Genomic DNA, 14956 nt, shown 5'->3' on the forward strand with positions numbered 1-14956 from the left:
TCTAGAACCAATTTATTCTTGAACACCCATTTCCATCCAACAGGTTTTCATCCTTCAAGAAAAGGTACCAGATCCCATGTAGCATTCTTCTTCAATGCAGCCATCTCTTCATTTGTGGCTTCCAACAAGGAATCTGCATCACGCATACCCATAGCCTCTCTAACAATCCTAGGCTCGTCAGTGTTAGCAATCAAAGCAAATATGCAACTGGAATCCAACATAGAATATCCAAACATTTTTGGTGAATAACCATATCTATCAGGTCATTGTCTATCACAGGTAGACCTCCTCATTGCTAAGGTTGAGGTTCTTTCTCTTCTTCTGATGTTTCAGAGCTACTTGAGCTTTCCTCATCATCAAGTCCACTAGGAACTCGTAGTTTTTCTTTCTCGAGGGTAGAAGAAATCTAAACTACCTCCTTCGGCTGCAAATCAACAGTGGAAAGTTTCAACTCACGAAAAATAGCATTTCTACATAACCTTCTTTGCAACTGGATCTCAAAGCTTGTAACCTTTCACATTAACACCATAGTCGACGAAAATACACTTAATCGCCTTGTTCTCCAATTTTGATCTTTTCTCACTTGGCACATGTGCATATGCCTCACAGCCAAAGACTTTGAGATGTCTCAAGGAGGGCTTCTTACCAGACCACGCCTCCATGGGTCTTTTCAACTAGCGCCAAAGTAAGAGATCTGTTAATCAGATAACATGTAGTGGCCACAGCTTCATCCCAAAACTTTTGTTCAAGCCCAACACCACTTAGCATACTCCTAGCCCTCTCCATCAGTGTTTTGTCCATCCTCTTTGCAACTCCATTTTGTTGAGAGGTGTATGGAGTTTTTTTATGTTTTTCAATCCCATGGTCCTTATAGAACCTGTCGAATTCCACCAAACAAAACTCACCACCACTGTCAGTCCTCAAACACTTATTTTACTACCAATTTGGTTTTAAAACAAGGATTTGAACTCCTTAAATCGACTAAAAACTCCAGCTTTACTTATGAGGAAATACACAAATGTCCTACTATAATCATCTATGAAAGAGACAAAATACACAAATATAGATATCAAAGGAACATTGACAGGACCAAACACATTTGAGTGAATATAATCCAAAACCCCAGAAGACTTATGAGAACTAGAATAAAAAATAAACACGGTGTTATTTTCCATAAACAGAGTGTTTACAGGAGTCAAACTCGAGATTACAATCATCAAGGCCTTCAACAAGGCTCTTATTTTTCAGGGCTCTAAAACTCTTCTCACTAATGTGACCAAGTCTCTGATGCCATAACATTGTCTTCTCAGTTGGGAGCTTCATCTCCAAAGCATTTGCACCTTTAAGTGCCTAGAAAGCATGACCATTAGATGTTGAAACAACAATCTTCTTCTCTGCTTGATTTGATGGTGAGGATGAAGAATGCAAAGCCCTCTTCTTGGACTTCATAGAAGCACTATTGCACGGAACCGTGCATGCATCCAGCTTATACAAAGTGCCAATCCAAAAACCCTTAGCAAGCACCATAGAGCCTCTTGTCATCTTGCATCCACCTTTTGAGAAACAACCTGCGCACCCACATCACTCAACTTGCTAACTAAAAGTAAGTTTCATGATAAACTAAGGATATGCAAGACACCATCAATCCCATTCACTCTACCATCAAGAAATTGAATCTTAACTCTTCCACGACCAACAACCTTCAAGTGAGAGTCATCACCTAAATACACCTTCCCACCATCAAACTCTTCGTACTTCAAAAACCAACCTCTGTGAGAGGCCATGTGGAAAGAGGCATCTGAATCTATCAACCACACATCTTCTAATGCATGTGTTGCCAAGGCTGCAACAAAAGCATCTACTTCATCATGAGAGAATTTATCAAAGTCAGAATCGAAGAAATCCTTTTTTACCTTTCATTTTCTTCTCCTCCTTGCACTCTTTTCAAAAATGACCAAATTTGTCATAGTTCCAACATTTCAACTTGGACTTTTTACCAGGAGACTCAAATCTCCCAAGAGATTTGGATTTACCCTTCTTGTCCTTTTTCTTACCTTTCTCTATCATTCTACCACGAGCAACTAGGGCCTCCTTAGCCATCTCAAAAGATTTCTTTCGCATCTCTTCAGATAATAACGAACCAATACATCTTCCATCTTGAAGGTGGTTGTTGTGCTTCCAATGGCCATCACAGGTGATCCCATGAGTCCAACAAAGAACATAACAGAAGCATACATTTAACTTGATCATCAATCTTGTCACCAACAAAATTCAATTGAACAACAAGCATGTTGAACGCATTCATGTGATTTGCAATGGACCATCCTTCCTCCATCCTCAAAGAATGCAATTTTTTTCTCAAAAATAACTTATTTACCAAGGATTTCCCTTGATAAATATCACCAAGCTTTTTCCAAAGTGCAATTGTAGTCTTCTCCTCATGGACATTCAAGAGCACTGAATCAGCCAAACAGAGTCCTATCAAACCCTTGGCTTTTCGATCCATTTTACCCCAAACATCTTGCGGTGTATTTTGGAGTTTCATTGAAGAAACTGCAGCCCATAGATCTCTATCCACGAGCATTTTGAGTTTCCACAACTCAAAATTGTTGATTGTTGCCATTAAATTTATTCATCTCTATTCTACTGGTTGTGCTTGACATATCAAAGCTGCAACAAAGTTATGAAATCTTCCTTTGCAAAACTCCTACTAAAACTAGATCAGCACAAAAAACCCGTCAACCCAACAACAATAACAAAGTTGGTCAAGCTCTGATACCAATTGAAAGGAAGTCAAAGTGCAAAATAACACTTCCAATGCTAAATCTAACAGGAGAGATGATGCATAAATTTCTTACACTCTCTTAAACTATTGCAGATTAGATAAACACATAAAACCAAATTTAACAAATAAAACCATAACACAAGATCTACATGGAAAAACCCTTCTGAAAAAAAAACCCCACTCCAAAAGTTAGACTCAATTGTATTATCAGCAACAACAACAGTTACAATACAATGCATAGAGTTAATGCTCTTTAGGAGTAGCTACAACATAAAATTCAAGAACTATTCCAGCAACATAACAATGCCTTATAAATAATCAACTTCTCTCATACAAAACAACTAAGGCATCAACATATAAATAGAGCTCATCACAAACAGGTATGCACCCATGGTTTCCAAAACCATCTTCAATGCCCAAGAGGTAAGTTGTGTAACAAGCAACACCTTGCTGATTCAATGACACATTGCACATAGCAACTTCTGAAGCAACAACACCCCTCTCTTCCATAATGGTCATCTTGCCAAATGTAATTTAAGTACAACATAAAAGTTACCATGACCAAATAGGTGCCTTCCTTATCTCACACTTGTCGAAAGTGAACTCAAACCATAAATGCATACTGCTAAAAAATAACTCTACATGACTCTTCCATTGAACTAGAAACCGTCATAGTCATAATAGAAATTTTTCATAGTCTCAACATAGCAACTTATGACACTATTTCCCTAAACTTTAAGACTTCCAAAGTGGGTGCAAATTATAAATAAAATAAACATGTTTGAACTCTAAGGTTAAGACACCTTAATCCCAACAAGGACCACCGGATCCTTGTGCATGCCCTCAAGAATATAAGAAGTATAATCAAAAATCCCTCTTTAGGTCCCTACGCTACATGTCAACAACCATCATTGAATGGATTGGTATATGGGGCTTGAAATCTACTTCCAAACTTGACATAAAGCATAGTATGTCATCATAAAGTACTCATAAAAAATATCCACATTTAAAGGTTCAAGCTCATCTCTCTATAATAATGAGCATGGTAGGAGAAATTCACACTTTTTTCACTTCTTTAGGATTTGTTTGTTATGAAGGGGATTTATAATCTCTGTATGAGCCACCAAGATGATCACAACCCCATAATTGTGTTGTGTCATTGATATGATCATATGATTGGAGACTTGTCCTCTCTTGCTTGCAAGGTAAAGGTCAAGCTCCAAGATTCCTTTGTGAGATGGCAAACATGGTCCTTTCTCAAACTCCAACAATTACAATCTCACAACCACAACATGCCTTGGATCTTTTTTAATTATTTGGCCTTCATAACTATAATGTGGCTCTAACACCTCTCCCTATAAGAACGCAGCTTCAAGCCAATCCAAGTCCTCAATCTACCTCAATGGATCCTATTCTACAAATCTTGGATAGGCAATCTTATCTCACACTAGATCAAATATTTCTTTTGCCATCAATGTTGTATCTAGATTCATGCATGTCACCTTCCAGCTGCAAAGCACATCCTCCGATACCTCAAGGATAGGCTTAAACTTGGCATTCATTACACAACAAATAGCTGCACCACTTCAATTGGTTATTGTGATGCCAACAGCATCGAAAGATTTAGATAGTCGAAAGAGTACTTCAAGATAGATTTTCTTTTTAGGTTCAAAGCCTATTTGTTGGAAGAACAAAAAATAGTCACTTCTCTCTCTACAACAGAAGCAGAATATAGCAGTGTCAAACAACCAGTGTGTCAGCTCGTTTTGTTGTGGACTGTTCTCCTTCAACTTGAATTTTCTCACGACAGGCCCAATATCAGTATAGAGGGTTGTAGATAGCATCAAAACCAAAAAAGACTTCAATGAAATAGAGCTGGCAACAGGGACTACTAACCTAATGAATATAGCTGAGGGTAAGATTCTGGTCTCTTTTACAAATCACCCTATAAGCTGCAGTAGTGTAACATAAATATAACCCAAGAAAACATTTAGTATTTTCGTTGTCCCAGATCCTACCTTACCAATTCAGCAGCACAAATTAGCTATCAGCCCCTTCACATAAGAAATGCATCAAGTCTACCTTCCCTTAAAAAATAGCCATGATCATGAACTATGAAGGCTTAGACTGAAAGCATGTTGGGGTTTCACTCAAGTGATATTTAAAATAAATCAGAAAAACAAGCTATCGTGTATTTCTATTTATTTAGATATTCCACGACAAGTTGATGAAAACTCAATTACAGTTAATATGAAGTTGCCATAAAATGCAATATTGTTGAAGCTGCTGGAACTGAACTTCTCAAGACTAAGAATATATTTCCTGCAGATTCTTCTTTGTGAGAAAATAGAATCAACACATGCAGATTATGAACAACCTATGATAAACTCCTATTTATATTGCTTTCCAATGCTCATTGTAAATGCATGTGGAACTACTATCAATAAATGACCATTACAATATACAGTATACCCACAATATTGCATGCAGACATGCATTAAAAAAATTGATAAAAAGCATGCTAAAACAAATTACATCATGCTTCGGTTGCTGTGATACATCCCATTTGTTAAGATGATATTATCGCCTTTCCCCCAAGAAAAAGCAACTACAAAAGACAGTTTGCCTCTCCAATTCTCCAATGTGTCACTTTTTTACAATCCTTGTCTTTACACCACCTGCAAGAACAAAACTATAAATATTCATAAATGTAGAACATGACATAATAATAAATAAAGTGCTTGAAGAAGAGACAGAAAAAGTTAACACAATGGAAATAGAAACTCACCTTCCACTTCCTCAAAGAACATTTCTCTAGTTGAATCTGAGGCTACACAGTATTCAAACCTGCAACACCCCAAAACATCAGACAGAATCCAATAACATACCAAATCAAAGGCAAAGAAGCCTTGACAAGAGAGTCAAAGGAAATAAAGCAGGATTGATGACAAACCTGTTGGACAAAATAACTTCAAGTGGATTATCTGTAAGTTTCTTAATTGCTTCAACAAGTACTGCTACAATCTCTGTCTTTCGAGAACTTGCCAGAAGAGTATCATATTCAGTAGGAACAATGATGGCAAAAAAATTATCGCTTAGTTCACTCAGACAGACTTTCTCAACAGCCTTCAATGCTATTCGGCGTTTAAGATTTCCCCACTGTGCATCCAAAAGGTAAGCAGCAACATCACTTATCAATAGCACTTGCCGCTTGATCTTACCTGACCCATTGACCTTCAGAATATTGTCTGCAAACAGTAGTTTCTTGTCTCCTGTAAAAGGAAATAAGGAGCAGTGATTTATCTAACAGTTCAATAATGTGATGTAGCATAATGTGGTGTCACGCCACAAATAAATTATATATTTTAAGAGATAAAGACCAAACAACCTCAACAAGACATCGGTGCTTCTCCCACTGAATATTATTTTTTTATAAGCCATCCTAGCACTAATACTTCTTTGTTGGGCATCTAAATAATATTCAATTGTAAGGTGAACAGATATAAATCAAAGAATCATTCATTTTGAACTAAAAAAATTGAAATAGACTAAATTAGTAGTAAATGTACTTAGGAAAATATGGGAAACAATAGAATTAAATCATGATTAATTCTGATTGATGTTGAATAAGAGGAAGGAAAATGATCAAAATCTATTTAAAATACAAACTTTATAGTGCGTTAAAAGTGCCATACCATATCTTAAGAGATAGCAACTAACAGGAAAAAAGGAGACACTAAAATAGGAATTTCTGCCAGTAGAGTTGCCGGAAGCAGCTTGTAGGCACTTCTCAGGGTAATCTAATAATAGCTAGGGTAGGATATCCCATTATATCAGAATGTGATCTTCCTTGGTGATGGATCTTTCTATATCCCCAAAGCCAAAAATGATGAGGCTGAGGCCATTGTGCTTATAGAAGGCTTAAATCTGGCAGCAGAGAAAAGAACTAAAAGATCATTATTTAACGCAACTCAATGCTGAATAAATCTCTCTGCGGGAAGTTGAACGTAATCTTGAGGAAGTCAGAGCCCCTCTTAAGATTCCAGGAAATTGCCTTTCAAATTGCAATCATGAATTCCATGGACCTGCAAATGAGTTCTTGGCAAGTGCAGGCATCAATCAATTCCCAATAATGCCCTCAATTGGAATCATAACAGAAAAATGTTACAGTCTGACATCCTCATCAATTCAAGATAACCTCGCCATCTAGGGATGGAAAATGAAAAGGGAAAAAAGAAGGAAAAAGAAAAAAATAGAAACAATTGAACAGCATGTAATGTTCCCTACTAGGTTTAAGCCTGTTTTAACCATAATTAATCCATTCCAATATACTTAAGACTTAAACTAGATTGATTAGGAGACAATTTTATCTTAACATGAAACAAATCTGCGATACTCCATATCAATTAGTTTATTTATTAACAAGTAAATTGCTCATCTACCATACTAGATAACTAATTCTATCATACTAGATCATTAATCTTATTATCCATAATTCTTAATACAAGTGTCATCCATGTCCTCAAAGTCTACAGATCCAAGCCCTCAAAGTTTATGGATCGCTGATCCCCACCCTGTATTGGGATTCGTCCTATTGATTGGATTTAGACTGCCCCTCTTCGGAACACATCTCAATTCCCAACTTCTTAAAGACTGACAGTAATAACAAGATTTATATTTAAACATACTCTTCTTCTAATATTCAGTTAGGAATTCTTTCTGATTTACACTCTAATATCTATTTGTCTGATCAAAACATTATTTCTATATATATTTGCTTTATTTATTTTCAATAATATTATAATATATATTCTACTGTAGAACAGTTCTTATAAAATATATAATAATAATGATTATTAAACTATTATCAGTATTTATCTATTTATTATAATTATTATATTGTTATCAGTGTTTATTATAATTATTAAATTACTATTAGTAGTTATTTATTAATATTCTGCATAAGAACATTATCGTGCTTCATATATTAAGCACGTCATTATGCATACCACCAAGAACAAAGATGTTAGTGCCTGTAACTCAATAACAGTTCTGGTTTGATCTCACCGATTCCATAATAAATTAATAATATCAGCACTGTTATGTGTTAATAATATTGACTTAATGTTAGTTTTATATATTATCTTATTTTCTATCAGTAATGAGTTAACATTATTGAATCAGATTACCTTATAATCTTATGTCTGAGAGAACAGCCCCTATTATCACATTAATGAATGCTGTATTTAACCAGTAAATAAATATAAATCAATCCTCTACGTATTATCACAGACTTAAATTTACCCATACTAAGTGTGATGGATAATAATGAATGCTGTATTTAACCAGTAAATAAATATAAATCAATCCCCTACTTATCACAGACTTAAATTTACCCATACTAAGTGTGATGGTGGCTGATGAAAGTCCCTCTTTCTATTTTCTTTCCAGTCAATGTGACTGCTGATGTATTCCTATTTCCTCTTTTTTTCCCTATATCCTCCTCCCCCATCTTGCCAAGGGAGATCGCAGCCTTTATAAACTCCTCAAGGCTTGCGAACCTTTGGGAGAGACGCCCTTGGCAACTCATGCCCTTTGACAATGAATCGGTCAAACTCCCCAAGGATATTAGCAATTAATAAGGGGTGATTAGACCAATAACCTTTCTATCGGGTTTTCATTAATATTAGGAATTATCATCATCTTTATAAACATTACTATAATGGAGATTTAATATAGTGTGATTTAAATATTTAATAATATAATTTAATGAAATCAGTTTATAGAAGATGTTATTTAATGAAATTAGTTCATTCAAATCTTTAATTTGAATGAACAATAAATTATTGATACATATTTATATATTTTAATATTTCAATTGTATTATTATTTATTATTAAGTTCTATTTTAGAGGGGATATTACACAGCAACTTGTAGATTTTTATACGAAGTAGCATATCTAGTGTGATGGGACATGCCACAACCTAAGGCTGTTAAGTGATACATCTCTTCACTCCCTTAACTGGTGTTACTTGCAGATGATAGCAAATTTAATTAAACACTTCAAAGCAGTGTCCACTCTGCAAATTGTGTTGTGTTTAGTTTTGGCATTACTGTTTGTGAAGTTTTTGGGTGAAGAAATTGTTACTACAATGAGCACAGTGAACAAATCTCTAAGGCATTTTCCTTACTTTGGGGCTATATGAAACAGGCAGTTGAGGGGAACCTTCCACATACAATACTCTGGTACTTTCACCATGATGAAATGCATACAGGTAGGTGGAACAGGAAACACTAGAGCTTCCACTGAAGCTGACTTTCAGCATAAGTTGGAACCCACAATGAGGAATGAAGCCCTTTTCTAGCTGGATACTGGAAAGGATTCTTCTTGGCGACAGTTATATTTCTTTACAGATGCATCCAGAAGTGGAAGATGAAAAACCTAGTGTAAGAAAAGAGCTAATGGTGCTCGAAGAGGAAACAGTCAGTATTTGATAAATTGGAAGCTATGAGATACCATTATCTGGACTTTGTCCACTATGCCATAGATTTTAGAATCATGCACTGGGATGGTTTGCTGGGAGTTTCAAGCTCTCTAACATTCTCTATTCTAAAATAGACCAAGGCAATGTAGAAGCCTCCAACAAAGCTCAGAAGATAGGAGTTGAGCATGCCTTTGGAACTCAAGACAAAAGAATGATAAGATGCAGATGAATACATGGTCCCCAAACCCTTCCTCCATTGGATTGAACAAATGCAAGGACTCCAGATATGTTGGAAAAGGACCAAAACGCCTTTGTCATCATCAATCTAGTATAAAAGAGCTAGGTTCACTAACAATAAGAGCACTTTACAAATATCTGCTAGGTCAGGTAACATTAACTTCTCAAGAAAGTCTAGAGAAGCCAGCTGCAATGTTGTTTTGTTCAGTTTTTATTGTCTACTCTATTTCAATATGATGAAACAGATGTTATTGATCCCAGTTTTAGTATGGATGCACAAGAATAAAGCTGTAAAAGCATCATGCTTTCAATTTTGGGTGGCAGTTATAGGAAATACATATAAGAATTGATCTTCTAGCTTTTAGTAACAAGTCAGGATAAATGTACAATTTGAAATAGACAGTTGCATGTAGTCCAAGATGGTAAATGCAATAAATCAATTCCAACCTCCCTGCCAATTCCAAATTCTAACTTATAAATTAATTCCTTAGATGAAATGTAGGGTGGAATTAAGTCCTAAGTAGCCAGTTTGGATTCAAGATCCGACTTGTCAAATTGGTACACAGATTCTGCAAAAAAAAAATTGGGGTTGGGTTTGTCTTTGTCCTTACAACAAAAATATAAAAATTATATATCTATACATATTTGTAGCCTAAAAGCAGGAATTAAATTCAGAATACCATATATCATATAACAAACAAACCACCATGAAAATTAAACTTACTACTTCAATGTCGATTGTCAAACTCAAATGTCATGATAAATATTCATTGTCCAATACTAAAATAATGATGTCAACAATCAGTTTCATTAGGGCTTTAAAAAAATGATAGTCATCATTAACATTAGATGATGTAGGTATATTATTAGTAACACAAGCAGTGCCATTGCCACTCGCACTAAAAATACACTCTCTCTGGATTCCCAAATGCAACACGTTGCAAAGTGAAAGTCGAAGCATCCGAGTCAGTATGCTTGGCCTGTATATCCAACATCTTCATTTCCCCCTTGTAGTCATTTTGTTTGTGAAAAAGGAAATGCAGGTTAGAATGCACATACACAGTCCTTTGTCTTTCTTGAGTGCAATCAATTGCGCTTTACTGAGTGGATGGAGTATGTGTTGTAACTTTGTTCAAATGCAGAAGAGAAAACAACCTACTGAGGCAAAATTAGAGTTAGATTTATTAAAATTAAAATTGTAAATGAAAATTCAAACTTGAAAATGTCTTTTTGATAAAAAAAAAATTTTAAATTATTTGAAATAAATTTTGATCACAAGAGGTAGTAGGTATCGAAATATTTGGCCATGGAAGAAACAACTATGAGCTTCCTTCTTAAACTTGTCACAAAGAGCTTCAATACTTTGACCATTGGAGTGTACAAAATCAATAAACTTGTTCATTACCACATCCTTCAAATCAAGATTAAGGAAGAGTCTATTAAATGTTGTCATGTGCCCTCAGCTAAATTTGAAGTATCTAAATGGTGCAAACCTTGTTGACCCAAAGGCAAGAAGATGTAGCAGGGTTGTCATTGTGTTCCATCTCTCAATAATAATTTTGTGCACCTATCTGAAAATGTTACTTCAAAATTTTGCTCTTTCTCATTTATGGTCATCATCTTCTAAAGCATTCAATCAATGCCATCATATCTCTCCCAAACAAAGTTTATCTATGTCAATATAGCAGGTCATACTCACAAAGGAATCAATAAAACTAAGGAAATATTCCACACGATCTTAAGTGTCATCTAAAGATCATATGCTTAATATTTATTGCATTCAATCAATGCCATCATATATCTCTCCCAAACAAAGCTTATCTATGTCAATATAGCAGATCATACTCACAATGGAATCAATAAAACTCAGGAAATATTCCACACAATCCCAACTGTCATCTAAAGATCATATGCTTAATATTTATTGCCCTCCCATTGTTGGATTGGCTCCATATACACTAAATTTAACTAATAACCATGCTCAAAAGTGTCTCCCATACCTTCACAAGTCATCTCAAAACAATTGTGTTGGAGGTCAAACGTATCTCAATAACCTATTTAAAAAATAAAATTTAAAATATAAAAACGAGGAAAACTATAAACATAATTAATTGAAAAAAATTACTAAAGTGAAACACAACACGGCAATATTGTTGGATGCAAACTGGATCTCAACAACTTATAAAAAATATATATATATTAATTTTATAAAATAAATTACTATAAATGAAACATGAAATTTTATTTTGTTTCCATTGCCTTCAACAACTCTGATTTCAAGAATGTTCTGAAAATGCCTTACAACATGTGGTGGTTGATGAACATTCAAATCCCTTCAACCTTAGTGCACAGCTATTTAATTCAATCAATTTTGATGCCAATCATTTGTAGCATGAGATTGAAGGGCTCGATAGCACAAAGTGTCAAAAAGATGTGAGAATAGTATCTCTCAACCAACAAACTAGTCACTACACAAATTTTTGTGTTGTCTATTATGACTTGGACAACATCACCCACTTCCTCAATGGGTGCCATGAGAATGTCAACAATAAATTGGTCGTCCACCTACTCCTCACAAATCATAGTTCTCATAAGCATTGCCCTTTTAGGAGACAATGCAATCACATTGATTAGGGGCCAATTTTTTGCATCCTTCAATTCATCAAAAATAATAACATTAATTTTCTTTTAGTGGCCAACCTGATTTTGAATTTCCCTTTGGGTGCCAACCCCTTTTTTTGGGCCAACCTATCCTTGTTTTGGCATTCAGGTATAAATAGAAGTCATTTTATCATTCAAGGGCATCAATTTGGAATTTACCATTAATATTGCTTCTGCTGGGACGAAAACCAATGTGCTAGCATTCTAGAGGTATTTGGACGAAACCCCAAGTACTTCTCTTTGGCAATTTCCACTCAGGGATTGCAGGCTGAGCTGGACTGGGCAGAATTGTGTATGTTTCAAGCATTATCGTTAAGTTAGTTGCCGTGCAAATCTATTTGGAGCTATACAGTGAAAATCTATTTGGAGCTATACAGTGCAAATCTAAGTCATTCAAGTGGTAAAGGCATGAATTTCAGAACCAGGCCATTAAAGCTTTCTTGGAAGGGGAAATAACCCGATAACCAACCAGCACACGGTCAATTTCAGTCATCATTTCAAGAGCCTACATATATTGTTCAGAGGATTTTTAGACATCACCTAAAGCGACAATCAGCTGAAGATGTAATGTCCCCAATTTGAAATAGAATTTAATAATAAATAATAATAGTAAAATTAAAATATAATTATATATAATTAAAATTTAAGAAAGTTAATGAATGGTCAAAAGACATAAAATGAAAAGTTGTGACTCCCTCAAAAATGAGATAAAAAAGGGAGAAGAGAACCTCATTTGAGGGGGGATAATTTGGGAATAATAAGTGCGGATCTGATTTAAACAAGAGACGCAAAGCATCAAGTTCCTGCCAATAGGGTGGAGGGGGAGAAGGAAGATAGAGGTAGATACAAAGATAGAGTGGAAGAGGAAGAGGAAGATAAATAGATGGAGATGTAGAGAAGGAGAGACAAATAGGGGATACACAAAGGGAGTGAGAGAAGGAGGAGAAATAGGTAAATGAGAGATAGAAGAGGGGGAGGGGGAGAGGGAAACAGAAACAAAGAGAGAAACAAATAGAGAGAAGTAGATAGAAAAATGCAGATGGAGAGAGAGAAAGAAATAGGGGATATTTCTAGAGAGGAATAGGGCGGGTGAGAGAGATCAGAAGAGATGGGGAGAGAGAAAAGAGGGGGGTAGCTCAATATACAAAGAGGGAGATAGAGGGTGATATATAGAGATGATAGACATACAAAGATAGAGAGATAGGGATAGAAAGAGATATAGAGAGGAGCGAGAGGGAGATATAGATATAAAGTAGGAGAGATGGAGTGAACAAAAGAGAGGTGGAGATAATGATATATAAATAGAGGAGGAGGTAGGGGGATAAAGATAAAGAGGGCAAGAGAGAGAAATAAGGTGATAGAGAAGTAAGAGAGAGAGAGGCATAAAGAGATAGAGAGGGGGGGAAATAGAGATAGAGAAAAAGGGGGACAAGAGTGAGAGAGATAGGTGACAAAAACAAGTAATAAATAGAAGCATGGAAAGATGAAGAGAGATAGAGGGGGGGAAATATGAAGAGAGATGCATAGAGAGAGATATGGAGGGACAAATAGGGTGTGTGTGTGTGTGAGAGAGAGAGAGAGAGATAAAGAAGGATAGAATTATTAAATTAATCTTAATAGTTTTAATTATTTTACAATTTCATAAAACGATAAATAATTTTAAAAAATTTAAACTTAAATCTAAATTTAAAATTAAAATCAAATCAAACAAATGAAAAGTCAAAATCCAGCTATTTATAAAAATAATATAATAAAAAATAATTATTTTATTAAATTAATAAATAAGTAACTCAAATTGCTAGATAGAGTGGAATTACATATTCTATAGGTCTGAATAGGAAGATAATATGTTTCCACTTTTTTTGTTAGATAGAGTGGAATTTCTTAATCTATAGGTTTGGATATATAGGTATAAGGAGAAGATAGTATGGTAGTGGTTGAATGTAGAGGCCTGGTTGATGTAAATAAGATTGATATATGCTAATGTTTAGAAGATGTAAGATTTTTTTGAAAATATAAAAAAGAAGTTGGCCCAATCCAGCTATTAAATTAGAAAAAAAAACTCAAATTAAATTTAGATTAACAATTAAAATAGAAAAACTAAATACAAATCAAAATATAAATATTGATAAAATAACTAAATATATTAATAAATAGTAAATTTATTAAATTAATAAATAGTTAAATTAAATAAATCATTTTTTAAAAATTAATAAAAAATTCAAATTACACATTTACACAATATTTTCAGATTGTTAAATCTTTTCAAATATTGTATGATAGTGATTTGGAAGATATTAGTCATTAATTAAAATCATAAAAATAAAAACAATTATTGTAATATGGAAATGCTAATTCAAACTTATTCACTATAATTTCATAATTAATACCAACAATTCATAAAGTCATACCTAGTTGGTAGTCTATTTTAATATTGGTTTACAAACAAAAGGATAAGCAATTATGAGCATTGTGGTTACTGTTGAGGGGACAGTAGTCCGTCCAAAGGTAAATGCAAACGTGCGTACCTTCCCTGTGTGGGGTTCATGAATTTTTTTATTGCTGAAAAGATTGGCTCATATACCTGGAAGTTTGCAACGTCAAGGAACGAATATTAATATGACCTTTTTTTAAATGACTTCCTTCACACGATATTAATTTGGCAGTGATGCCTGTTTCTATATAGACAGTGGGTCATCAATTGCTTGAGCGTACGAAACAATAAGTTCTTGGATTTGATAGTATAGTGAATTGACATACATTTAATACTACTGACATTATTTAATA

The 14956-nt window shown here is 34.5% G+C and overlaps 1 protein-coding gene across 1 annotated transcript in view; it reads right to left on the reverse strand.

The window, feature by feature from the left end:
- Positions 1–5165: 5165 nt before the first annotated feature.
- The window catches only part of LOC131060177 (uncharacterized), a 30838-nt gene continuing 21047 nt past the window's right edge, over positions 5166–14956 (reverse strand). The window contains exons 2-4 of the mRNA XM_057993315.2: positions 5739–6057; positions 5574–5632; positions 5166–5463 (exon numbers count right to left, since the gene is read on the reverse strand). Coding sequence (XP_057849298.1) covers positions 5432–5463; positions 5574–5632; positions 5739–6057 — 410 coding nt within the window. The 3' untranslated portion in view covers positions 5166–5431. The remainder of the gene's footprint in view (positions 5464–5573; positions 5633–5738; positions 6058–14956) is intronic.

This window comes from Cryptomeria japonica, chromosome 7 (genome assembly GCF_030272615.1).
Source record: "Cryptomeria japonica chromosome 7, Sugi_1.0, whole genome shotgun sequence".
In the NCBI taxonomy this organism is placed as follows: Eukaryota; Viridiplantae; Streptophyta; class Pinopsida; order Cupressales; family Cupressaceae; genus Cryptomeria; species Cryptomeria japonica.